At 41.0% G+C, this 27,564-nt stretch overlaps 2 protein-coding genes across 4 annotated transcripts; one reads left to right on the top strand and one right to left on the bottom strand.

Moving 5' to 3' along the window:
* Positions 1–331: 331 nt before the first annotated feature.
* TMEM192 (transmembrane protein 192) lies at positions 332–21,824 on the top strand. 3 transcript variants are annotated; one of them, XM_030492457.1, is made up of 7 exons: positions 624–860; positions 1,358–1,388; positions 3,365–3,511; positions 7,473–7,737; positions 9,795–9,929; positions 14,328–14,430; positions 16,422–18,083. In XM_030492457.1, exons 1-7 carry the CDS (start codon positions 787–789, stop codon positions 16,543–16,545), a joined length of 879 nt encoding a protein of 292 aa, XP_030348317.1. In that variant the 5' UTR covers positions 624–786; the 3' UTR covers positions 16,546–18,083. The 3 variants fall into 3 exon arrangements, with proteins under 3 accessions (XP_030348315.1, XP_030348317.1, XP_030348316.1); XM_030492455.1 differs by lacking the exons at positions 624–860; positions 1,358–1,388 and adding an exon at positions 332–462 and having other exon boundaries at positions 16,422–21,824; XM_030492456.1 differs by lacking the exon at positions 9,795–9,929 and having other exon boundaries at positions 627–860.
* APELA (apelin receptor early endogenous ligand) lies at positions 21,631–27,408 on the bottom strand. The gene is made up of 3 exons (XM_030492459.1): positions 26,838–27,408; positions 26,274–26,384; positions 21,631–24,003 (listed from the first exon to the last, which is right to left on the bottom strand). Exons 1-2 carry the CDS (start codon positions 26,911–26,913, stop codon positions 26,296–26,298), a joined length of 165 nt encoding a protein of 54 aa, XP_030348319.1. The 5' UTR covers positions 26,914–27,408; the 3' UTR covers positions 21,631–24,003; positions 26,274–26,295.
* Between the last annotated feature and the right edge of the window lie 156 nt (positions 27,409–27,564).

Genomic DNA, 27,564 nt, shown 5'->3' on the forward strand with positions numbered 1-27,564 from the left:
GTGCGCCCTGAGCCACCCGCCCTGCAGGGACACCAGCCGGGGGCCTGCGGTAACTAGTTCCCTTTTTAAATTCGGTCCCGGGCTGCCGAGTCGACCTGACCGAGCATCGCCAACGGAGAGCGCGGCACCGGGCAGGGCTCGGGGGGCCCGAGGCAGACCGGCCCGAGGCAGACCGGGCCCGGCAGTGTGGTGACGGGACGGGACGGGGCTGGGCGGCACCTCAGCCAGTGCTCACAGACAAAGCCCCACCCCGGCTACGGCCCCTCCGCCCGCCGGTTGCGGCCCCGCCCCGGGGCCGGCACTGCGGCGCGGCTCAGGCCCAATAGGGGCCGTGGCGCTAACAGCGGGGCGGGGCCTGTGCCTGCCCAGCCGGTGGCCGGGCCGGCGTGCGGGTGACGATTAAATACAGCCGGGGCGGTGGAGTGAGGGTCGGAGATGGCGCTGCGGCAGGACCTGGAGAACGTGAGTGCGGGCCTGTGTGGCGGGCGGGAGCGGGGCCGGGCGGTGGTTCCGCCTGGGTGAGCTGAGGGCTGCCGTTAGCGGTGGGCGCTGCCGGGAGAGCGCCTCGCTTTACGCCTCGTCTCTGCCTTCACGTCTTTCCGCTGTTGTCTATGTTAGGCTTTGTCGTCCTCTTCCGGGGGGAGCAGACGGTCGAGGCGTCTCGTAGATGGCCGCCTCGGAAGTCAGCAGGCCGCCGGGGCCGCTCCCCGGCCAGGTCGCGCTGCATCCCCCCCTCCCCATCTGAGCCTGAAGTACCCCAGTAACTCGGCTGTGCGGCTGTTCTTAATGATGATTATTAACTTAATCAAGGCTGCTTCTATAGGTTTAGTTTCTCTGGGTTATTTTTTTTCTGCAGACAGGTCTGTAAGCGTGATCTTTGGTTTATGTGCTGTGCGCTGGTGTGACCATGGTGTTTCAGTGTTTATCTGGGTGTTGTCCCACCCCGTGCTGGGAGCCGGGGCGGGCAGGGTTTGCTGCCCCTGGCTCTGCCTGTGCCTGCTTGCTGCTCTCCTCCTCCTGGTGCTGGTGCATGGTCACATGCTGGGAGTGGATCAGGGAGCCAAGAGACTGAAGCCTTAACCTATGCCTGTGGTAACACCCGTGCCTAATAGAAACGCCTGTTCGGTTTTGGTTTTTGTGGTTTAGTTTGTTGGGGCTTTTTTAAGGCGTTTTGGTGCATCTTAACTGAATGAAACCTGTGTTTTGCCTAATTAGGACACGTACTAAATTTGTCTTAATGCCAGATTATCTGCATGGAATCATCATTTCTTTAATTCCCTTCCTCCATATGTTGCCTGTAATATCTACTCAGAGTAATTATGTCATTTAGCACTTCCTAACCCTGGCTGTGTTTCAGGATGCAAAGATGGACTGTAGCTGGTCTTGCAGTAAGTAACATCATCAAACATGTTCTAATAAAGCTCCATCTGTGAGAGAGTGTGCTGATCTGTCATGGTATTGCAGGAGTGCTGAGCTCACCTGTTCCCATGAGACAAAGTATACTGTCCTACTGACTCTGTCTTTGGGAGGTGCTAGCTGTTAACTCTGCTATTAATTCTGTGATAGGAAGAATGAGGCAAGATGTCTTGGCTGCTGGAGTATCTGTCCTGCACTCTTGCTTTTAGAGCTTAAAATTATACTTGGCCCCTGAAAATGGAGATGAGGAATAGAGGGCATCTGTGTACTTTTCTTCTGGATTTTATGTCAGTGACATAAGAGGAGTGCTATTTGTAAGCATTAGTCCTGCAGTAAGAGGTCCTCTTAGTATGCAGGTATTTCAGCAAGGGTTTTTTACAGTCAAAGACCAGGCTAATTAAAAGGCATCAATGAGGGAGGCCTGTTCACACCCCTCTATGTTTGGGCAAGTGTGACATTCACAATAGTAAAATAAAATGCTTGCTGACTGAAATTAGTCTTGATGCCTGGTTCCTTCACTGTAGGCAGCTGTCTGTAGGTGAAATAACAGTGGGGAGCCAATCTACAGTTGTCACAGTTAATGTGAAGTATAAACCTAGGTTTAATCCTGAAACTTCTTTATCTCTCTCTTACTGTGCTAGTGCCTAGAATGACATGCCTCATGTTTCTTGAGGCTTATGCTGCTTTCTGCTATGGCAAGGAGACATTCTCAGTTTAAAACCAGTAAATATCCCAGTGAACCTGGCATGTCTCTCTGAATAGTAAGGACTCTGGAGTGGAATGGAGTCTGCCCTTATTTTTTTTCCATTTGTTTTTTGTTTGGTTTTATTTTTAGTTTTTTTCTGGGCTGTGGTTGGGCATCACTCAGGAGAAGAGCAGTCAAAACTTGATCGGGAATCTTGAATTTCTTTATCTTGAAGCAAGCAAGTTGTAGCATGGGGCATAACAAGATGCTAAAAGGGAAACTTGTTACTCTCACTATGTCACTGAATGCAGTTTGAGCAATCATAGTGACTCTATATGTTCGGCTTAAGATGGATTGAATGACTGTGTCCTGGCCCGGAAGGAGCAGAGATGCATAGCACTGGGGCAAGTTCCTTATCCACAAGGAAAGGGTTTTCCTTCCACCATACTTAGTTATACTTTTTTTTTTTTTTTTATGAAAGTTACTTCTGGAAACTTACACAGTCACAACATCTGGCTGATTTGTGAAATCAAAGCCCCAGTGTATGGCACCAACATGATAAGTAAGGGCTGCATATGCTTTCTAGTGAAAGCAGGCAATATCTTGGCCAGCACTTGGTAGCATCTTCTTCCCTCTGAACTGCTGCTGCTTTCTTGCCTGGGTTCAGTTTGAGCAACTGCTGTGGAGGCATTTTGACATGCCAGTAGTGTCAGTGGGTGAATCACTTGAAACAGTACTGGTACACTGCAGCTTTGTTACTGCTTCTAACTGTAGTTGGACAGAAGAAAGAATAACAAGGATTTTTATAGTACCTGTATAAAGCCTGTGAGATTCTTTAATGGTCACTTTCCCCATCTTTTCACATAAACTCACTAATACCTCTAGCATATCTCAGGAGTGATGCTGAAATACTTGTAATATGCTTCAAAGACTAAGGTTCCTGAAGGCCCAGAGTAATTTTGGGAGGTAAATTAGTGTCAGATTCCTCAAGGACTGAGTTATCTCATAGTTATGATGAGAGTTTGCCTAGAATTTAGGAGCTTGTCTCAAGATACTAACCTAGGTAGGTTTTGGGTTGGTGTGGGGTTTTGTGGTGGTTTTTTTTTTTTTTGTTGGTTTGTTTTGGGTAGGGGTTTCCCGCCCCTTCCCCCCCCCTTTCCCTCCCTCCCCGCCCCAAGCTTGATTTGCTAACAGGAGGTTGTGAAAACTTTGTACTTTTAAAGCTTACCTGTTACTACTCTTTGCCCTTCCTTTCTGTTCCAGGGTTCCCTGGAAATAACACAGAGTTTGGAAGATGATCCTCTACTAGATGCACCGCTTATTTCATCTCATACATTGCATTCCCAACTGAGGCCAAGATTTCATGCTATACCAGCAGTTCTGCTTGCCAATTTTCTGTTGCTTATACACGTAAGTCTTAAGAAGCATGATTTCCGTATGAAAACTTGCTGTCGCTGTTCTGAATTCTCACCATTCATGTAGATAGTTCTCCTGAGATTTGCATACACCGTTCTTCCAAACTTGTCCTATTTGCCAATCAGTTTTGTTAGTGTATATGTTTATATGATACATGATACTTGCTGTGTTATCATTCTGATTGCTTGTCAACCCTAACATGCTATGATGCATCTTGTTAGGAAGAAAAGACTTTTAAATAACATGCTGTTAGAAATGTAATTACAATTTTACTGCTGTATAGGTGCTTATACTAGTTATAGAGGGCTAAGAATTTTGGTGCCATGTCTTCTTGAAGCTGAGCCTGATTCAGAGGGAAGGCTTAAGGTATTTCTTATGGTAACTAAACAAGTAATGTTGGACTTGCTACAGGGGTTTTGCAGAGTAGTGAATGGAGAGAGAAGGGAATCCAAATGTTACTTCCTGATCTGATTTCTGGGGATTAAGGGTAAAAGCCTTGTACCTTGCAGTATGAAGACCTTCTTAAGGCTGATGGACAGAAGTAGAGAGATTCCTGCCTAGTGAGCTTATCCTTGGTAAACTGAGAAGGCTTATTGCTCGGTTTTTGTGTGGAAACCAAGCATGAAGGAAGATTGAAGAGATCTGATGGTAGGATCTAACTGAAATGATACTTGCATGGCATGTATGGTCATGGTTTAATGGTGGACTTGGCAGTGTTAGGTAAACAGTTTGACTCTTAAGGGTGTTTTCCAACACCCTTAAGTTCTGGAATGCTGCTAACACTGAAGATAGTATGTGTATAAAGCCAGGGTGCACAAGACGTATATATCTATTGCTAGCTATTTTAGAGATTCATTTGATCTCAAGCAATAAATACCATGCCCAGTGCTTTGCAAAACACACTCTGCCAGAGCTTTAAAAGCACATACCGACCTCTAAGGTCTCTTTTTGACCAGCTGCATAAAACTGTTCAAACAATATGCCCTAGCCTTCTCATTTTTGAAGTAAATGTTTTGTGGGCATCTTAGAGGATCTTGATATTACTGTCTGTCAAGTAGGCTTAGGAAAGACTTCTGCTGTTCTGCTGAATAAACTACCAAAATTCCCAGTGGAAACTCTGTATCCAGCCTTACTGCCTTCCCCTTCCTCTAGGAAGTGCCATTAGGATGACACTTAGTCTGCATTATGAAGGTAGACACTAGTATGGTAGTAGGGTGTTTTTTTCCACCTAGCTTTAGGGCCTTACTATCTACTACCATAATGGACATAGCCAAATGTCAGTCACGCAGATCCTGGGAAACTGCTGTTTCTTCTGTCCTCACCACTTCATCTCTCCTCCAAATGGAGAGAGGTGAGGGGAGGTGAAGAGAGAGAAAATTGCTGAGGCCTCTGTCAACACATACTTTTCCAGGTAAAGTCTTGTTGCAGTTGCTCAACATGCTGCAACTTTCTGTTGGTGAAATATAACATTATAATTGCCACATAAAATAGTACCTTTTCTTGATGGAAAGATGGATGAGGAAAATAAGCTTATAGAATTTCTTACCTGGCTGCTTCTGCAAACATCCACAAGCCTTGTGGAATGTGGAGACACTAGGTTAGCTTGTGATTGACAGTCTGCCAAAGAGATGAGTATCCTGGAGAAGTTAAACCATCATAGTATTATGTGGTACAGTTGTAATTAATCTCTAAAGTAATTTATATATAAACTTGAAGCATTTCTTCTCCACTCTGCTGTGCCAAGAAATTGAGTTAGGTACCAATGTAGCTGCTTTAGTGCAGCTGCCTGGTTACATAAAATTCTGAAATGTGTGTGTAGAGTATGCTGGAGTATGATGGGGTAGGTTTTTTGAGTGGCTTTTCTTTTGCCAAACCTTGCTTTTCTGCAGGTTTCTGGCTCCTATCAGGAGAGTCCAGAGAGCAGTGTGAAGTGTATGGGTTAGAAAATTCCTTTATATTAACCCTGTCTTTCCTTAATCCTCTCTGTGTATGCACATACACAAAACGGAATTAAAGTGCTACTTCTTATCAGAATAACTTTTTGTATATAAAAATCCTCTGTACCAGAGTGAAGTGCATGCTGTTGGACTTCTCTAAAATGTAAGCAAAAGCATGTTTTAACAAATACCACTCTTAATGCCAGCTACCTGTTTTCTCTGTATATATACATTGCTGCAGTAGACTAGCAGAGCTGCAATGCTAAGCCATTCTTGCTTGCATTGGCTTAATATAGCCATTTTCTGTTTTTAAATAGATTCCTAACACCTGCAGGGAGTAGACCTAGATGTGTTACTATTCTAAAATGATGAACCAAATAGTAAATGGACTAAATAAAATGTGGGTTAGCTGGATTATTTTTAGCTTTGTAAGAAAAGGAGGTGGTAAAATAATAGATTAAATGAATGCTTTGTTGATAAACCTCCCTCTTAACTTAATCTAGCTACTTAACCCACCTCAATTTGGGATTTAATTTGTATTTGAAGTAATGGTCTTATGGATAGTACAGGACACTTTTTTTCTTTTTTCCCCCCTCACACCTTCTACTGTGTCTGTCCTCTCTAGTGTTTCTCTTAGGTATTGATGATTGTGTGAATTATTCCCCCTTCGTCCCTCCCTCCCCAGTTACCCAACTCTCTTCACAACCACAGCAAGCTAAGGGCAGTTTGTATTGAGAGTAATTAAGGGTTCTGAAAGGTTAATTTATGTGAATAAAGTTGCTTGAGAAGTAACAAAAATATGAAAAATAAGTTCAAGGGGGTGCTGGGCTCTTTGTTTCAATACTTAATTCTATGGGTATCCAAGATAGCAAATGAAAATTGGATGCTTTCCTCCAACTTTAGTTCTGATGTGTTGGCACTTTTTTAAGCTAAGTGTATTAGAGGTATTAGACATTTGCAGACTTGAGGCAAATTGATTTTGTTGTTGTATGTAGAAGCTCTTGATTTACTTCTGTTTCAGTAAGAGTTGTTTTTGTTCTCGGTTCTGTTTTAAAATACTCCTATTCTGAAGAATGAAGCAGGATGAGAAGGTATCATTCTTGTTTACTGAAAACAGTACTTTGTATGATAAAAATCTATAAAGATTAAATAAGCCCTGTATTTATACATATACCCCAGATAATATGCACCCAAGACTCTGCCTTCTAGTTGACCAAAAGATTGCTGATGCTGAAAATCTAGAGTAAAGTTTAGAAGACGGAGCAAGTTTATGGCATAATGGCACTAGTCTGAAAGGATAAGTGCATATACACAATCTGGCTATAGTCTGGTCCTTCTGATGAGTTCTGAGCAAAACTGAGGGGGGAGGGAGGATGTAGTAAATACACTAGAGAGATTACCAACTGGCAAAGATGCCTACCCAGTATTAATAATTCACTTTAAGTTGCTATAATATTTTGCTTTTTTCTAATGTCATAATGTAGTGATTATCTTCAATGGGTACAGTTAAGTGTTGACATCACTTATGTCAATTTAAAGAAACATAGACTGAACCAAGAAAATATGAGTCTGACTTGCAAAGCGGTAACTAGTGTAATTGAGCCTGAAAGATGTGATTTTTTTTTTATTTTTTTTTTTTGAGGAAGTGTTCCCCTTAAAGTAAAATGACATAGTAAAGAGGATGTAGAAGTATGCTAAGTTCACTATGAATGGGAGACTTGAGGAACAGTGAAATTGATCTAGAGGAAATTCTGCAAAGAGTGGTGATTCTCAGCTTTGTTCTGCTGGGAACTGGTTACCCTCCTGGAAGGCAGTCTTACTACTTGGCAATTTCAGTCACCAGTATGTTCCCAGAAGGACGTGTAGTGGTTTTAGTAATTGTCTAATTTTTTATACATTATTTAAACTCTAATAAAATTAATTTAGTAATATGTAATGAATAAACTACATAAGTCTGTCTTTTATATATGTATATATATAGTCAAATATTGACTTTCAGTGGTTTTTCTCTCTTTCAGGTTGCTTTTGTTGTTCTAGCATTTTTAGCAGCCATGTTTTGTTCTTACCCCAATCCCAATCAGGATAAGTGCTCTGGAAATTATACTCACCCACTTAAAGTGCAGACTGTCATCATCATTGCAAAAGTAATTCTGTGGACTCTGCATGTTTTTTTTGAACGATACATCCAGCACCACCACAGTGAAGTCAGAAGCAGAGGTTACTTCTCAATATACCGATCAACAAGATGCCTAAAAAGGCTTCCACTGCTGATACACTCCACAGGTGAAGTGAACTTGTTTTTGTATTTTGTTGTCTGTGGGGTTTTTTTTTTTTCTTCTAAAGCTTTAAACTATGATACAATAAAAGACTGAACAGTTCATTTATAAATCCTCATAGGCAGGTTTTTAAAAGCTCATAATATATAATATACATTTATATAAGATACTTCAATCAGATGGACATGCTGACTAGCCTTTCTGGCCTGCCAGATGCATGCTGTAAAGAACTCTTTAGTAGAAAAATGAAGTTGAGTAAAACATATTGTCATTTGCATCTAGTCTTCAGCCATAAAATGTTCAGCCAGCAAGGTCTGTGTTTGGCTGCTAGTGACCTCAATTTGTGTACTCATCTATCTAGTTGCATATATGGAAAGACTGCTAGTTCTTCCAGGAAGTATGCTACTCTTTTCAAGCTCAGCAGTTCATATAGAAACAGATGAATTGCCTGTTGCTCAACAGCTGTCTGAAATCAGCAAAATAAGCAATTTGCTGATCTTCAGTGGGGCTATGTGTAATACTCAGCTTTACTTCTTAGTGCTTTTTTCTGTTTTCTATGGAGAAAGGATGGTGTATGGGAGTGATTTAGCACTGTATATTGTAAGTTACATCACTTGCTAGTGAAGCCAAATAAGTGATGGTAGAACTAACTGGTGTAGCTTTTCTAACAAACTACCTCAGCAAATCTAAATCTAACTTGAAGGGATTTTTTCACATATAAATAGCAGTGGAAAAAGGAACAGTGGTGGCTTTTACAGCATTTTTGCATCTTATAATCCTATCTCTCACTTCTGTCGATTTTCTGAGTAACTGGAGTAGAAATCTTCTCACCAGAATTGCTAAGTTAGCTGATCCTGCTTTATGTAAACCTTAGCTTGCTTTCTGCTCAGTCACTAAAAGAGCTAGTCAAATGTGCAAAACTTCAGGCTCTGGCCACTAGATAGAGCTCTGAAGATAAATATGTGTTTGGAGTGCAGTGACAAAATCGGGCTACAGCTGGTTTAGGGATGTTTCAAAAGAGAGTAAAAGGACTACTTCTGTCTAATGCAATTTAATCTGGAATACTTAGCCCTGTCTGCAGTCTTGGATGGAGCCCACTTCTCCCCTACCAGACAAATTCTGGGCATGTGTTAACAGTTTAGGTGCAGTCAGTTGTGTGCTGTAGACTTTTGATGTAGATCATCTGTAGTTCAGAAGGTGCTTGGCTCCATTACTGCAAAATCCCTGCCATGCTAATTGCTGCTGATACCACTTCCATCATGGCAGTTCAGTTGTCTAATGGAGCATGAAGCAGAACTGTACAGTTCCCTAGCTACATCAGTAGTCTTAATACACTTGGTGCTTTATCCAGACACTTGTATTAACATTTCTACAGGAAAGAAGAGAACATGTCACACTCTGTATCAGAGGAGAGGCTCTGTAAAGAATTAAAAATGTTTTAGGTCTGTAACTCAACACTTGTGTTCCTTGGCCAATTGTTCTCATTTCAGTTAAACTTTCAGTAACTTGCAAGTATTAAAATAGTAGCTAGGCAGCTAGAAACCTATGCAAGTATCTCCCTGTGAAATGGAGGTCTTTGGGTTTTTGCTCTGCTAGCCTCACTTAAATACACTCAAGTCCCTCTCACCTGAAGGAATACACCCTCTCATTTTGAACTGACTGATCTGAGCTCTTAGGAATTGAAAGAAACAAATAGTCTCCAAGCAGTTTCAGGGATGGGTAGCAGCAAGGTTACAAACTCTTTAAGCCCATACATATATATTAGGTATTTTGAATGCATTTCTTCCACTCTTGTTTTTTAAGTCAGGAAAACCTGTAAGAGAACTTGTAATTCTCTACCACTCCACTCAAATGCTGAAATGAAACCTCATTTTGCTGCCAGCAGTTGTAAGCTTGCATCACCTATGTCAGGAAATTAGCCAAAGAGGCAAGTATGATATGAAATGAAAAGTATTACCGAAATGTTGCAGCCTAATGCAGACACTGGGGATGAGAGAGTACTAAGTTACTTTCAACAGCTAATGACATTGTTAACACCTGTAAAATACTACATTTGTTTTCTAGGTAATACAGCCCTGCTTTTGATTCTGTCAATGCAGCATTCCTTTCCTGACCACAGTAAAGTGTACCTGTATCTTATCCTGGGAGTCCTGGGCCTGGAACTGATTAGCTCACTGACATGCTTAGTGATTTACACAGGTGAGAGAGGCAATTGTTGCCTTCTTGAATGAGACTTACTGTAGCTGCTACTCAGCTGTTCTGTTTGCCCTCACAGTAGCTCACTTAGGGTACCCCAAGACATTTAACTGCCACTACAAATGCAGAAGGATTCTGTGCTTGTAGAAGAGCTAAGGCAAATCCAAAACAAATGGGAAGGTTTTCAGGCTTGATTTGGTCTCCAAGTGCTGCTAAGTGCATGCTCCATTTTACCTCAAAGCTGTTGATCCAGTGAAGTGGCAATAAAAGCATAATTGCTGCAAAAGTGTCCTGTAAACAGGCTTGTCTGTTTAGCAGTGTGTTCTCAAATGCATGTAGCACAAGCTCTGAAACATCAAGAGCTAGCTGCCTTAATCAGAACTACTTCCCGGATTTACATGTGGGACTGGCATAGTTGATAATGTGATTGTGCTTTACTCTCCAGTCTCTTCTCCTTTCCCTGATCCCACTCAAAGCTTCAATTCCTCTTTGTCACTAAAATGGAAGATTCCCTCTCTAATGAATGTTTAAAAAAAAAAAAAGAAAATAAAATTGTGTCTTTTGGAATCTGTGCTAATACTGAACTAAGATACCCCTTCATAAAACTGAGACATTGCTTTGTACTTTCACTGTTGGCTTGTAAAGTTATCTGTTCTTAGATTTGGTGTAAACTTGCCAAGGGTTGATAAACCTCTTTCTATGAAACTATAGAAGAACTATCTGAAGTTGATTAATAAATGTTTGAACAGTCAGTTTCCTCTGACCCTATCTTAATGCAAGCCATAAACGCAAATACTTTTCAACTCAAATGAAAATATCTAGGTTGGAGAAAGAAAAGGTAAACACTGAAAAGGTACAAGACACTAAAAAATTCAATTATCTTGATTACCTGAAGAAAACTAGAGATATTTACTGTGAAGTCCATGTCTGTTTAAATTATATGCAGTTTCTGCTCTTGAGTTAGTTTATAATGCTGCTTCCTGATTTACAGGCACAAACAAGGAGATGACAAGCTAAGTATCCTTGGTAGTAGTGGTTTCTCTGGGGTGGGGCAGGGGGAGCAAAACTAATGGGCAAAACTTAGTTTGCTCCTGACTTTTGAGCAGATAGTTGGGAGAGTGGAAATACTTCCTTCGGGACTGCATGAAGCTTAAAAGGTAAAAGCCATTTCTATGATGGTCAGTATTTGTCTTAATCTGACTTTTGTGATTTCGTAATTGGTAATCTAGGATGTAATTTTCTTTTGGAGAAGAACACTTTGCTATTTTCTTAGTAATGTAATGACACACAAAGGAATAACGACAAGTACTTTGGTCATCTAGGGAAAAAAAAAATCTGTTAACTCTCCTGCAACAGTAATTGAAATCAAAATGCAACAAGAAATAAGGTCTGGGCTCTAAACTACATCTTCCTCTTAAAACTGTGCAGAGGTCTGAATGCTGTAGGCTTGTCAGGCTTTCCTCTGAATGGACAGCATTGCTCAAGTAGGCTGTCCTCTAGAGGAATAAAGGCAATGGTGAGGGGGCACAAGCATGGCAGTCCTAGAGAACTATTCCAAGAATGCTGGAGATCATCTCTTCTTTGCATAAGCATACTTACTTTCCTGGGAAAATCGGAAAAGAAGAGAGAAACTGCAGAACTTTAATAGAACCTCAGGAATTGCAGTGAAATGCTATATTTTTTTTTTTTTTTTTAATTTTTTTTAATTTTTTTTTTATTTTTTTTTTTTACCCTCGAGGGCTCTTGGAGCTCAAAGAGCTACACTGCATACCTCTTACCCTGGTAGAAAAGGATAAGCAACTGCAAGAAAGTTGACCTTCCTAGGTATAAGGTCTGAGCCTTGACTTCCTTAAGAGCTCTCTTAACTCCCTTTCTGCTTACTTGTCACCAAGATGGTCTTTTTTCCTAGCTTGTACTGTTCCAGTTCCTGTGACCATCAAATTCATTAACCAGCTTATACTAGGAAGTGGTGCAATGTAATGATTTGTTTTCCAGCTTGAGGCTTGCAGGGTCCAGTGAGTCCTGGAGCTAAGGGGAAGAAGGGGTAGAGCTGCATTAATAGGAAGGAGTAAGGCAGTTCCTTTCGGCAACAGCTGCCTTGTTTCCTCAGCAGCCCCAAAACACTGTGAAGCTTCATTCTCCAAAGGTTGTGTGCAAAACTAGGGTTAACTTTTAACCTCAAGATGAGGCCTTCCAATCATACTAGGCTCCTTTTCCAGTGGGTAGTGTAACTTGTTTTCTTGTTTTCCATCTGTTGCTTACCATGCTGAAGTAAGCTCATTTGTGTGTCGTGTGTGCAGTGGTAGGTTGTCTTAGTTTTTAAGTTCTTAAGCATCAAGCTAAAGCTATACTGAACAAAACAAACTTATTTGTCCAGTTTTGAAAATAGCTGGAGAATTTATAGTAGTGAGGCAGATATTCTTTGAGAGGAGTATGTGACTTGGTAGAAAAGCATGAAGCTTCCTTAGTAGAATAGTTTTAAGGGCAGTCCTCTGCTCAGGGTTGGAGTGCCCATATCCAAGGCAAGCACTTAGAGATACCACTGTTAAGATAGTATCAGCTAATGTTGCTGAACAACAATGGGCAGAGTAAGGTCACATTACACTAGGAATTCTTTCTTGTGTTAGTATGTTACTTCTCAGTTTTGGAGGGAAGGTAGCACCAGTTCATAGACTGTTTTTCCACAGTGGAATAATTAAACTAACAGAATAAGGAATAAATGCTTATCTGTAGAAGGTTGATGTATCTTATGAATTGTATGCTGCCTAATGTCCTGTGAAGTACTACTGCATTTAAAAAAAAAAGTTTCCATTCAGCAGTGTATGTATATATAGCTGTAGGATGCAGAGGCAGGGATTCAGAAATATACAGGTAATTGCTGTGATTGACTTACAACAGGCTTGACATATATAAATTGTTCAAGTGAGGTAAATGTGCATGGAATGAAGTATGATATAGACAGCTCTAAATGTCAGCTTACTATTCTAAGCTTGTTATTGATAGGACAGGGAGTCAAGCTTTAAAAGGCTTACTAAATATATGTATTTAATGACTTTCTTACATACATTTAATATCACTTGAATAAAAGACTGACATTCCCAGAAACAACTCATGTTGGGAATTCCACATCCATTCCTTCATGGCTTTATTTGTAGAGAAATACCATCACAGAAATAACTAACCTTTGACCCTAACTTGTAGTTAACTTCTGGAGGGTCTTAGCATTGTTTTAGCAGAGTGGCCTGTAGTAAACCCAATCGTATTATTGACTTATAAGGACAGTCTCTTTCTGCTGCAGTAATGTGGATTTCTCATGGAGCTGGACTGTAGTGTTTTTAGTGACATTAGACGTATTGCTTCACAAGCAGCCTGAACTGCAAAGTCCTGAATACATACTCCAGATCTCTCAGTACATTCCCTGAATCGGGATCTGATATTGGATGGTTTCAAATGTTTTTGGCTTCCTTCCAGAAATAATGCAGAGGATACCTACAGCTTCTCGTGCCCCCACCCATTCACATTCCACATCTATTTAAATTTAGTCTTAAACTTCATTAACAGATGCCCAGGAATGACTTCTGGTTGTGATAGCCAATACTGCAAGGTTCATAGTGTGAAGCTGATCTGAGCCACTCTGGCTTTCTGTAGCAAGTCTGTGCTCGTTTTAGAGCAGGCAGACAAGCTGTGCTTCATTGCAGGTAGTCTAGTTAAAATAGTATTTATCAAAGAGTTTAACTTAGAAGTTCTGGCCTAGATACTAGTAGTAAAACATTTTACTAGTATTAAAACATTTTACAACTTTTTTCTTGTAGCATGTTGCTGAATTTATGGGCTGAATTTGGAGACTCAAATCTCAGTACCCTCTCAAAGGCAACTAAGGTTTCACCCTCTCTTAGGTGATAGATTAAATTTTGCAGTACACTCAAGCTTCCCCATACAAGTCTTCACTGTGATCATTTAAGCAGCAGGACTGAGGAGAAAAAAAAAAAGGCAAAAACCAAAAAAACCAACTAAACCTTCCAGCCCTTCAAGCGCAAAAAAAAAAAAACCAAAACAAAACAAAAAAACCCCAAAAAAAACCAAACCAAAATCCTACCTCTAACTTGTAATCAAAGCCATTCCAGAAATGAGCAGATACAGATTCTGCTTTTTTTTCTTTCCTTCCTCCCCACTCCCTTGATTCCCTTACTGTCTTTCCATCTCCTATCCTAAGGCAATCTTATAACCATCTCCTATGGATTTTTTGTATTTAAAAATTTGGAGCCTGGTGATAAAGCTTTTCTTGTTTGGTTGTTTTTTGGTTGGTGGGGTTTTTGGGGGGGGGGTGGGTTTTTGTTTGGGGTTTTTTTTTTTTTTTTTTTTTTTGTTTCTTTACAGCTCATTTATGCAACTTTGTTGCAGTGAGGATAAGCAACTTCAATCGTGCCAAACCAAGACCTGACATAATTGAAGAAGAAAAGATGTACGCCTACCCTAGTCACGTTACCTCAGAAATTGGATTCAGGTAAGATTTTCTATGTTAATCTTGTGCTGTGTTCAGCCACAGCATATAGGTAATGCTGGCTAATGTAATTGCATTACTTTCTGTAGACTTATATAATCTTTAATATGGCAACCAAAGCAGAGGTGGGAGTAATAGTTCTGAAGGAAACTATACACTTGGGACTGCTATTTCACATGCATAGGAGAGAAGCAGCACAACCCTGTGCTTCCTACGTAGTAGTTGCAGTTTGTTATGATACAGAAATCTTCAAACATGAGGACAGAAATGACTCAACCGTTTATGGCTAGTTGCATGGATCTTTAATATAGATAACTGTGCTTAATCTGGTTTAGCTGACTTTATATGGGAGTTTGAGGAAAGATACTGGTATCCTATACTGTTATTTGAAGTATGCCTATAGAAGCCTAGCTGCCTAGGCCAGTTCTTTCAGGGAAGAAAATATATTATGGGCAGTTGATACACAAAGAAAACTTTGCAGCTTTGTTCTGTGGCAGCAGTTGAACATCAGATTTCTAGCGAGGGATTTGGAATATATTTCCAGTTTGGGAAGGAACTCTTAAGGTAGGTAAGGTAGGAAGAGGTAAGGAAATCCAGTGAGACAAACTTTCCAACAGTGAGCTCTCAAGCACTGAGACTTATTACTTGTTAGGCCTTTGTGTACCTTCTGGCTGCTTGAACATTTTCCAGTTGCTGAAATGAGCCTGGTATGACTTAACAAAAAACAATCATCAAAGCTGACATGGATTGCCATATAGGAATTTATTTAGGAGTTTTCTAATACAGCATGACTTGCTTTTTACTGCCTTGGTAAAAAGTTGAAGTGCAGAGATGACTAATACTTGGCACTTCCCCTGGTGTGACAAATGCAGCACACACATGCTTTTATGGAACTTGGAAGTAGATGTCCAGGATACAGGAAGGATTTAGAGTTGTCTTGATTTTTGATACAATGTCTGACTTCTATGTTGATATAAACACCATGGTGAATGCATGGTGGACCTCATTCCTTTCTCATTCAGCTTCTCCCCTGAGAAATTCTTGAATGCCCAGGGAATGAGTCTGCAACAATGACCAACTGAGGAAAAGACTGATTATGCATGATTAAAGAGTGCAAACTTCCTGTGAGAACTGATTGCAAAACAGTTACTTTAATTCAGCTCTATACAACTCTGCCTCTCCATCCCTCGAGAGTTAAGGTCTATTGAAAAGTGAATCCTGTCAGCCCTTCAGTTGACCCTGGTTATAGAATGTTTTTTTAATATTATGACCTCTACGACCTAAGCTACTGACCAGGACCTCGTCTGGTGTTTTAAGTTGGTAGTGCAGATTACTGGTTACTGTTGCAGGCTTTTTGTCTAGAAAACATGTTCTCTTCAATTTTTCCAGTTTAACTGGAAGCAGGTTTTTAATTGGATGTTCGCTTTTTTTTTCTGCTCCAGTTATCCTCTTCAGCGCTTTTTAAGAACTGATGCTGTTAGAGTATTGTGAAAGATACCACTTTATGTAGTAGTATATCACGTATGCTACTTCAGGTTAATCAAGAAAGGTGTCTTACACAGCTTATGATCCCCACTGCTGAATAAAAATACTGTGCCTGCTTAAAATAAGCTTCTTAATGTATGTGGAAAAGGTGCCATGGGTTTCTTTGTTAGTACAATTTTAGCATGTCTGGCTCACTAACTTTAAGTTTGTTAAACAGCAAGAGCCCTCATACATATTTCCAGCTAGACAGTTATAGAAAAGCTTAAGTAGTAACTTTATTATGTATCCATGGCATGAAGCTTAGCCAAGCTTTTTCTCTTTCTGCCTTCTCATGCAAAATGGAAGTTAAACATAAAGGTGTTGTAGGTAGCCTCCTCCCTCGAAAGTTAGTTGAGATCAACAAAAGTAAAACTGAAGCAAGTAACTTCCTGAAGTATTAATTAGCTGATACTTCATATGTTAGAAAGTTGCTATCACTTATTGAAATCCATATTAATTTTTATTTCAAGGGAAAATTCAAGTTTAGAAGAGATAGTTGAAAAGCAAGGAGATGTAATAGAATATCTTCAGCGACACAACGCACTGCTCAGCAGGAGACTATTGGCACTAACATCTCAACAAATTAAAACTTAACAGAATTTGGGAAAGTGCTGCTGGAGCTCTGGAAGGAACACGAGGTAATGTAATACCCAGACAGATTTGTATAGATGACTCTGCTGCAATCATCTTTCACATTTTGAAATAGAAATGGAAAGGTGAGCTCTGCATACACTATAGACCTGTTACAACTGGACACTCTGGCTCTCCTCAAATCATCAGTGCTGAGAAAAAGTTCTGGAGCTTCATGGAATTTTTAATTCCTAACAGGTCGAAGTTGGACCTGAGGTAAGGGTTTAACTTTTTTCAGTTGTTGCTATTATTTTGTACTGCTGTAACCTTTAAGCTTCGAACTACCAAGTATTTTTATATTTCTAGAATATGGATTTGTTATCTAGAAAAATCTGATGTTGCAAAGGATATCTTTTCAGTTTCTAGTGCTGAAGCTGAAACTAGATGTGTTCTGTCACTGAGTTCCATTACTTCTGGTGTTAGAGGTAGTGTACTTCAATTATCCTATACAAGGTAGATACTTTCTTTCTAGATCAGGCTCCTTTTCTCTTTTTGTCAAGGAAAGAAATGAAACTGTTGCCTGTGCCAGCGGGGAAATTTGGCATCCAATTCAGGATTTAAAAAATAGTGGTGGGTGTCCCAGAACAGCAGATTTCACAAGTCTGTGGTACACAATAATGCCACGATAAGCAATATGAGCAGTTGTTTGGAATTCTGACTTTAAAACCTGTAAGAGGGATCCTCAGGGATGATGACTTTCCCATTACTAGGAATCTGTGTCAGCTAATGATCAACAAGATACTTGCCAACTGAACTAACCTAATACAAAAATACTTGAGTGAGATGTTTTGATGTTGTAACTAACTTGTGTGGAATGTATTTAAAGATCCTGTTAAAGGTGCATCAGGTACATCTTTGGTCTTTATTTTGACTCTTCAAAAAATGTCAGCATCTTGATTTAAAAGCTAAAGTAGTGTATGTGGGGAGGGGAAAAGCAACAGAAGACAGGTCTTTCAGAAGTTGAAGAAACAAGGATTTTGGTTCTGTTTCATGGACTTACTGGGAAGGCTGGTGAAAGAACAGTTCTGTTCTGTGTATTACTTTTGTCTACCACTGTAGACCAAGAACTATTTTAGAAGCCAATGCCTTTGTGGGGACAGGGTAATTGCTAATCAAAACTGAGAAGGCAGCTTTCATGAGGAGTGGTCTTGTACTTTAATATAAGAAAAACAGAAGAAAATGAATCCGTCTTACTTTAGTCCTAGGGCACAACTTTAGAAATAACCAAATGTTTAATTTGCAACAAACATGGGGATTGTCTCATTTAAAGGAATACAGTAAATATTGGAGAGTTTGCTGCTATCCAACACTAGACTGTTCTCAACTGTTGTTTCTTGAAAATGCAGCCAAGATTTTGTAGTATACCTGTAAGGAATACAAATGTGTTTTGTTTTTAGAACTCAAGTTTTGATGTGATTGTATATACCAATTTGTATGATTTCTATGAAAAGCAGTAAAATGTGACTGTGAAGCTCATGCACAATAAATGCAACTAAGGAAGAGTGTGAATCCTGTCATTTCTAGGCTCATGTACAACTGGTGAAGACAGTTCCAGACTGTGCAGATTTTGCTATGCTGAAGTTCTAGCAGCACAGTTCTGATGCTTAAAACTAGCCAAAATCTGTTATGACAAGGATAGCTGAGCACTTTTTCTGAAGCTTTAAGTTTAGGGGTTTTTTCTTTTTCCTGGGTATTGTTTTGCCATCACACTTCAGCCTTTCCCTGCTACTCCTCTTTTTCTCGGAGGAATTCCTCTTTTTCATAGAGGAATAGGCTTCATAGTGTAGCAGAACAACTTCACTATATTTTGAGGGCATTGCTCATACTCTCCTCTTCTCCTTCATGACTGTTTAAGGTGAAACTTGGATTAACCAGCAGTACTGCTTTCTATGGAACATACCAGCTAAAAAGCAAAGTGCAGGTTGCAGTTATGTGAACATGCACATCTCCTGCCCTTTGTAGTTCATAGCTCTTAAGTTGTTGATCATTTGTGTACTTCCAACAATCAACCCCCATTTTTGTATCTCATTACACTGCCACCATATCTTGTTTTATTAGTATTTTTAAGCTAAAAAAAAAAATAAAGAGGGGTTTCACATCTGTGCAGAACACTCCTACACACCCTGAACACTTTCTACCAGCTTGCCATGGTAAGGCTACAAAGAGTTGAGCAGGGGCTACCAGAGCATGGCAAGGACAGCACACACTGGTAAGTGTGTGTCAGCCCTCAGGCTGTTGCTGGCACCTTTGCACCAGATGGTGCAAGAACAGCCCCTGCCCCACTCTGGGGGCAGGTAACTACCAGTGGCTCCTGTCTGGGCACCAGGTTTCATGGTCATGCTACTTGCTTGGTGTGATGTCAAGGCAAAGCAGTTCTGTGTGGCATGCTGGGTGTTGTAGACTTGTTCAGTGATGGGCACCCACCTCATCCTGCCAGTGTGGCCTGGCCTGTTGCTGAGCTTATCAGCTTATTTTGAGCTACCAGTGGGTGGTGATGGCAGAGCAGATATGGGAGACTCAGTGTAAATGGTGGTGCTCAAAATGCAACATTAAAAGGACAAATAGCTGCTGTTCTGTGAGCAAGAGAAAGCTCAGCTGCAGCCTTGCTGCATCTGGTGGTACCACAGCTCTGAAATTGGATGCAGAGTCCTAATTTTTCAGATTATGTTGCATCTTGCTCACTGGAAACCTCTCCGCTGGTACAAGCTTAGGTGCTGAGTGTAGCAGCAGCCAGTGCTGTCTGACCAGCTCCAGAGCAACCCATGGCCCATCATCAGTGTTGCTGCTGGGGTCACTGTCCCTGCAGCATCAGTACCTGATCACAGGTCGGATCTTACTATCTGAAGTAAAATCCGGTGTGCTGCATGCTCAGAAAGCAGTAAAGCATTAGCTCCAAATTTTGGGTGGGAGAAGGGGTGGAGAAGGGAAGTATCACCTTGTGAACTATGTGTGTTCTGCTGCAAATCAGTGCTTTGCTAACTACCAATGCCACCTCTTAGGCATGGCACACCTGCGTGTATGAGATCATATGTGAAATTAAACGGCTAAAGAAATCAGTGATGCTCTTTATGGCATTTCAGCATCTATAGTTACATAAATATTTGCAGTTCTGTGGTCTTAACTTGGTTGCAATCCACTAGACCATAGCAGGGTAGCAAGAAGATAATGAAGGAATGTTTCCCAATATATGTTGCAACTATATGTTAAAATATAAAAATGTATTCCTTTTGAGGTTTTTTATTATTATTGTTCGTACCCTCCAATAACTGTTAATTTCTGTGGAAAAACAATGTATATGTTTTTCAGGGTTGAGGAAACAAGTATTTCACACCACCTAAGAAACAAAAGACTCAGGGTTGCCCCCCAAATGTTCACATTATGGGTTTTTTGATGATTTCTAGATGAAATGCTAAAATGAAAGAAAAGGAAAGAAAAATTATGATCTTTTGTGAATGCACATCATGTATAAGGGGGGAAAAATGTCAGTATTTGTGGGGTGTTTTTTCTGAATAACTCATAGTGGAAATTCTGTATAAACACTTTAGTATTTCACCTCAAAGCAAATCATTGACTGTAATAGACTTTAACAGGATTTTCATGCTTTAAGGTTCTGCAACAATATGCAGTTAAGCAGGCTTGCTCCACTGAAGGTCATTCTTACTCTAAAAAGGGAAGTTCTATCAAGGACCAAAGATACTTGGCAGACAACAATCTAACCTTGAGGTAACTCCAAACACATGAAAAAGTATCCTTGGCTGTCGGAGTGAGTTGGGCTTTTAGGCATTGTTGCTAACTGAAGATGCAGGTTGTGCTGCTGGAGTGCTTCCCACTTTGCACAAATATTCTGCAGCTGATCACCCCCAAGAAAGATAAAGGTCATCATGGTAGTAAGACATCAGTATGCTAATTGTGCTGTCTGATTGTAGTCAAACATTTGAAACTTATTTACCATACTAATGCTTCTCCTGGGTGATGTTGATATAAATCTTATGTAACCCTTAGCAAAATTTGGCTTTGTGTGTACAGACACTAAGATATTTATAGCATGCATATGTGGCATAAGGGAAATATTTCCAGTCTTTATTCTTCTATAATTTCCTTTTTTTCCACACTGGAAAGGGAAGAGGTGAATTGTTTATTATCCTTTGGGAACACACTAATCTGCTGTTTCTCACCATAGACTTACATTTGCTTCTCTTTCCTGTTGACCTGCTGTTACATCATTTTGTATTTCACTCTAAACCACCTAATATAATTTAAAAAATACTTACTGAAACTGACTTTCAAATAAATTTACACAGACAAACTTAAAAACTACGTACGAGACAGAGCAGTTCTAATTTTCAGAAACTCACTTTTTGCCTTTTGGAGTTTGAGGTCTGAATCTACCAGAATCAAGTTTTGATTGCGTCCATGCAAGCGTCAGTTCTGATTTTCAATATACAGCAATTTGTATTTGTACAAATGTACGCTCCTGTGCACACAAGGAGTTTGATCGGTTCAGCTGTTGTAGCACTGTGTCCATATGCTTCATATTTATGTAAGTAATCACACTGTTATCATACAAAATCATTTTTACCAGATGAATTAAATGAAAATGGCTAGTTTGTCAACAAAGTCAAAAGCAAGTCCAGCTCAGCTGAAAACAAGGTCCTTTTAACTTAAGTGGGAGCAGGACTTCAATACCAGTGCTGTGGTGTGCTGTAGCGGCAACTTAGCACTTAAATTTATTTACAGTTTCCAACAACCAAATTAATGCATTTTTTAGCTTCTGCTACCCTTCAGACTACTTCAGAGTTTGATTTTTCTCCTGAAATTTGTAAGAACATCCGGATTTCAAGATTTAACACTGAGATAATTCAAAATCTTGCTTATTCTAGGCATGAAGACAAAACATAGCGTGGGTTCTGCTGTAATACTGTGGGCTCATGATGCTGTGTTATAGCATGCTGTGATTACACCAGCCAGTAGTTTTAAACCAAGTTCTTTCTAAATAGTTTTTACCAGAATTTCTTGTTTTTAAAAAGACAAAAAAATGTCAGGAAAAGGTTTCCATGAAAACTACTATTTATTGGTGTCAGAAATTGAGTGAGAAAACTGTTTACACACCGATTCCATATGAATCTACAGGAAACTAGACAAATCTACATTTTTCTCTTGCTGCATTGACTTCAACAGCCAAAGAATGTAAATTTTGAGAAGTATAAAAAGTTTATTTAAAGTGAGATGTTATTTGAAGTGCATACCATCTTTTTACAAAATATACACTCAACCAGCTAGTTGATAAACTTATCTATCAAAAATCACAATCAATGCCTTTTTCAAAGATTTTATGATATCATCATGTCTAAAAAACCAGACATTTAAAATAATTTTGTAGGCTGACAGTGGGCTTCCTAGGGCGCTTTGGTACTTGCTTTATTTATTTTTACATCTGTAAAGGAATGTGTATATGTAGCTCTTCACTAAGATACATTATGCTTATTATTTTATCAAAGTTAACTGAATTATGGTTATATAAAATATCCAGTGCCACACTAAATCCGTATACTCATTTATAACTGTTAAAATAGTTACTCTTTGCATTTCTTGCTTTCCCATACTCTTTACCTCTACTTCTAAACAGAGATAGCCATGGATACATATGAAAGCCAAGTTAAATAATTAAAAAATAAAATTAGTGGTAGTATGCCTCCAATTTTGGAAAACTGGTTTGGTTTTTTTTCTTCAAAACTCCAAAGGTTTACCTGCAGGGATGTTGGTATAGATAAGTTTGACCATCTTTTATGATGATTTTCCAGAACTCCAGAATAAGGTGTGATGTTTGGTTTTTTTGGGTTTTTTGAGTTCGTTGGGTTTTGGTTTTGGGGTTTTTTTCTCCCTCTATACAGAGACATTTGAAACTTCTGTTAAGCTCTGCCAGTATGAATCTGATTCAGGTTTCAAGTTCTTAGAGATGAGGGGTTAGATACAGACACTGATCAGAAGGTTTCAGCTGTCTGCTTTTTTTGATTGCTGTTCTTATTAGAAACTGTGTTGCAAGACAAAAATCTGATACTGGATTTAAACCGTGGCACTGCTGATCTTCAGTCACCTTTATACAACTTACAAAAAATGTGGAAATTGCGAATCTAGTGTAATGGCTTAAAAATCTGGGTATGACTTATTTCAGGTTTGGTTTAGTTCTGCTAATGCAAGGGCTACCATGTTTTCCTTTATATGGAGGTTTGGAATTTCTGGTGCTATAAAAACATGCGAAATGTACATTTTTGAAAACAAAACATAAAATAAAAGCTCAATGTATTTTTGACCTCCAGGACTGAAAAGAACGGTCTGTTTTTTGTTTGAAGTCCTCATTCATTGTAGTGCTGTGTTCCATATATCCCATTCATTTAAATTACAGGAATAGAGTACTACGCAACACTGGGGTTCACCAAACAAAGGTTTCTTTTCAATGGTCTATTTTTATGCTCTATTTATAATACTGTGGTGGGTATTTTAGGAAAACTACTATTAAGCAAATAGTTCTATAGTACTGAATTTTCAAGTATGTTTCAGCTGTCTGGTTTGGCAGCTCAGTTTAAGAAAACAAACGATAGGCTTTGCAGTAACAGCTCATTAGACAGGAAGATGGGCTTGACCTTAAGGCCTGAGTTGAGGGATAACGAGTTATCAAAGTTTTGCATGACCCTTGGCTAATCTCTTATCTCTGTGTGCTTCAATTCTCTATCTATAGAATGAAGGATAATACTTTCTTTGCTTTCTTACATTGTAAACTCCTACTATGGTTACTATACGTGAAGCCAGTAGGACCAGTAGTATAGTGATGACTTTGGTACTATTACAGTAATACATTCTACATTATTATTAAGGCAATTCCATAAAGATGTAATGTTAGCTGTAAAAATATACATGTATATATTATTAATATATAAAAGTATAAACAAAAAAATGGACTTTCACCTTCTGTGCTGGAGTCCGATGTTGTTTCACCCTAAATGCTGCCCTACACACAGCGAGAATTAAGTAGTCAACAGCACATCCAGTTTCAGTCTGAACAGTATAGACCATTAAGAGTCCCTTTGGACAGATCCACTGAAAATCCATCTCATGTACCTGATGTTTGATTTGGTCTTTAACTTTCAGTAGTCCTTATGAGAGCCAAGGAATTTATATGGAATGTTTCAGCCAGGTAAGTTTCATGTACATCCTCCCATCACCACCCTCCATTTCTCCCCTCCCCACTTCCTAAGGTGTGAGCCAGGGCCTTCCAGGTCTTGCGAATGTGACAGACAGGACTGCTGAAGACAGGACTGCAGTGGCTCTCTCAGGTCAGCTGTTGTTGATCTGGACTGCTGACTAACTTGTCCATCGATTTAATTTTTGCTCGTTTAAAACACTGAAAAGCCCATTATGAAATTGCTGGGGAAAAAATAAAAGGAAAGAAATAGCCATCAGTGAGAGATTTAGTAGTCTAATGTCTCATGCAAAATAGAAAATATTATTTATGAAATATGGGTGAAATTTGGGGCAATGTTTATTATTTGGGAATTTCAGCTAAAAAGGTTAAGAGGAAAAAGAAAAAAAACCAAAACAAAACAAAAGCAAGAAGGCTTCTAATGTAAGATTGTCTTCCATTTCTTTTTTTGTCCCATGTTTTGCCCATGTTAACTGGTGAAAAATCAAGTTCAGTCCTCTCATCATTTCAAATGTGAGAAAAAGAGAGGCTGCTGTGCTCATCCCAGTTTCCAACCACCTGTTGAAATTCAGGCTTAAGGGCCCATCCTGTTTGCATCTGCAAATAGCTTTATCCATATGTACAACTCCATTGAGATTGGTAAGATTACTCATGTGAGTCAAGTTACCCAGGCATGTAAATATTTGCTGAATTAGGACTAAAACTGGAAGGGAATGTAAACGTAGGTGGTAAATCTTACTTAAGATAAAGGAGCTGAGCACCCACAATGACAACTGGGGTTAAGAGAGTTAGTTCAGGTGCCTGTCACCCCTTACTCCCCAGTCAAGCTTTATAGGTTTCTAAACAGCTTTATAAAGCAGAATTATCTTTAGCTAAACGTCCACAAAATGTATTATGAATTAGTAAGTACACTGTTTTGCCTTGCCAGTGACTTTCGTTGGAAGAATTCGGCTCCTTGTGGATAAGGAGATAACACTGAAAATATCTTTTGTCTAGATACACTATGGGAAAATAATTCCAGTATAAGTGCACATGTACTGTGCAGCTAGTGCAGTCACAGGCAAAATGCATTATATGCAGTTAGAGAAAATGTAAATGCTTTTTTCAGACAGTCTCCACATTACAGATACTGAACTGGAGGAACGGAGGTTAAATTTACTTTTCTTAGGAACTGAAGTAAGCCATTCAGAATCAATTCAAAGTCTCCGGGCCTAAATTCCACTGTCCCTGTCATTCAGTCTCTGCATGCCAAATGAATTGATCTGATTGCCTATCTTTTTAGGTTTATGCTTACACTGATGAGGGAATCTCATTTAATCTGTCTCTTTCTGAATTGACTGCAGTGATGAGACATGGCATTCAGCAGTAAAGCATCCTTGTCATGCCCCTCTTTCGACTTGCAGCTCCATTCTGCCACTCACTATGCAACCCATCTGAGATTAAACTTAAGATATGGTAATCTTTTTTCAGCCTCACAAACTTGCCAGTTTACCATCCCATATGCACATTCCACGTGTTTACAGGCCAGCACTATGGGGTGGAATGGTACCTCTTTGCATGGCTGTTTTGGGAGTGGTGTGGGCTCTTTTCACCAAGGCAATTTATGCATTGACAAGATTCTTGGTATAGAGTTTTTAAAAGCTTGACTTTAGTCTCCTTTTCACTATTAACTGCTTCATAAATTGAAACATCTGGGTCCACAGAGAGCAGGTTCTGCCATCATGTATTTATGATGCTGTCATGCCTGGGGCTACAACATTATTTTAATACATAATGAGTTTAGAAGATGCAAAACTACCAACTGCATGTTTTATTCATTCTCAATTGCAAGAGCGCCTCGGTTTCCTTTTGATGCCTACTCTATTTGCATATGCTACCTGTGCTCTTCTGCAGCCACTTAGTATTTGAATGTATATGCCCTCATCAGCTATAAAGCATTAATGTTTTGCACTTGTATAGCCTTTCATCTAAGGAGCTCAAAGTCTTGCTGACAATGATGAAGAATTACAGTCCTCTTTGAAGTGGGTAAATGCTACTACCTTCATGTTACTGAGGGGCAGAGTGAGGTGACTTCACCCTGCATCCGACACAAGAGCCGGAGCATCTTCTCTAGCTACTGCTTTGTGCAGCCTTTATGCTCATCGCCAGCTTTGCTGGCTATCTTAAGCACTTGTAGGGCAGTAGTTTGCCCTGTTTAGCAGATCCGGTTGTTTTGTACCAGAAAGGGAAGGCGTTAGCGCCGGGAGCGGTGGCCGGGGAGGGGAATAACGGGGCGCTGCGGGGAGCAACAGCCGCGCGCCCCACCGTGCGTCTGTCTGAAGCCCTGCGCTCAGAGCAAGCGGAGGGAGGCCGGGTGAAACCACGCCCCTGGCTCGGCTTGCTTCGCCAAGTGCCTCTTAAACTGCTCCGAAACGAAGGTGTGAATTAGAACACGTGCTCGTTGCGGGGAGCGGGACGCCTCGCAGGACGCGAGGCCCCGACACGCGTGTGTTACCTGGGCCAGGCTCCAGTGGCGCTCAGGGGAAGGGCACCCTGGAGTGGAGCGGCACGCAGCGCCGGTGTGAGCAGCCGGGCCGGTGGAGCTTCCTGCGCAGGGCCAGGTTGGCTGCGGAGAGAGGCAGGGAGGGAAGGAACGAAGGCAGAGCGTGAGGGGAGGTCGCCAGCAACTTGCTCCGGTGGTCGCGGTGCGGGGGGCAGCGGCCTTACCCTAATCGGAACAGTGCCCATCCCGCTCCTCCCGTGGCGACAGTGCTTCCCGGCGGCAGGTTTGCAACAGTTGCCTGCCTTGAGCCCCCGTTTATCCCAGCCCACACCAGTTTCCAGACTCCCCAGGTACTCAGATACATCTCTCCATCGCCCCACTGTGAGTAGAGAGATGCCGCGCACAGACCAAAGCAGCAAAAAACGCATGGCAGCGGAAGCCAAGCGGAAACAAACTCGCCCCGGAGGGCAGGAACCGCGTGTTGGATGCGGTTAGAGACACGCCGGAGGTGCCCACGGCAGGCATGAACCCCACTATGCCCCCCCTAGCCCATGCGGCCCCGCTGGTGCCCCTTACCTGTCCGCTGTCCGTCGGCAGGCAGGAGGCTCGCCAGGAGGAAAAACACGATACACAGGAGCAGCCGGAGTCTCATGCCTGCGGAGGCACGTTCGGAGGCTCTGTGTGTGCGTATACGTACAGGCGGAGAAGCGTGTGGGACGGCGGGGGCAGCCCTTTGCCCGGCTGACCACACAGGCCGTGGCGGGCTAGGAGCCGGGCGGCAGCGGCTCTTCCAGCGACGTTAATGGTCGGGCAAGAGCAAGGCTTCTGCTCTGCACCTCGGCCAGTGCCTCCCTCTCTGCCCTTCTTCCTTTCCTCTCTTCTCTTTGTCACTCCCCCTTATTTTCCATAAGCAAACAGCGCAGGAATGAACAGTCCGTGTAAACAGTAGCTGCTGTCAATGCACTGGGGGCGCGAAGCCTCCTGAACAATGCACCGACTCCGCTTTAAATTCAACCCAAGCAAGGAGAAAAAAACCAAAACGATATGTAAAACAAGCGCCGATGTTCCCTCCCCTATTTGCAACTGTTTAAACTCTGCATTGCCCATATTGGTCCCACATGCAGAAAGCAACGGCAGCGGCAGGAAGTCCCCGTGTGCCCCCCCTCGGTGTGTCCCCCGGCGGGGGCTGGCAGTCCCCCAAGCTCGGCGCTTCCCGCAGCCCCAATGCTCTCTCTCTTCTCTAAACTAGCCGCGAAGTGGTGGCTATTCAAAGTGAAACTGGTAGCAGTTAAGGCTAATGGGT

Source organism: Strigops habroptila, chromosome 7 (assembly GCF_004027225.2).
Source record: "Strigops habroptila isolate Jane chromosome 7, bStrHab1.2.pri, whole genome shotgun sequence".
NCBI classification, from domain to species: Eukaryota; Metazoa; Chordata; class Aves; order Psittaciformes; family Psittacidae; genus Strigops; species Strigops habroptila.

Bases quoted from the DNA above. Each gene is read 5' to 3' on its own strand.
- TMEM192 (XM_030492457.1), top strand. From the start codon at position 787: ATGATGATTATTAACTTAATCAAGGCTGCTTCTATAGGTTTAGTTTCT. The intron at 1,389-3,364 runs GTAAGTAACATC...TTTCTGTTCCAG, and splicing joins GGACTGTAGCTGGTCTTGCA to GGTTCCCTGGAAATAACACA. The intron at 3,512-7,472 runs GTAAGTCTTAAG...TCTCTCTTTCAG, and splicing joins ATTTTCTGTTGCTTATACAC to GTTGCTTTTGTTGTTCTAGC.
- APELA (XM_030492459.1), bottom strand. From the start codon at position 26,913: ATGAGACTCCGGCTGCTCCTGTGTATCGTGTTTTTCCTCCTGGCGAGC. The intron at 26,385-26,837 runs GTAAGGGGCACC...CTCTCTCCGCAG, and splicing joins TGCCGACGGACAGCGGACAG to CCAACCTGGCCCTGCGCAGG.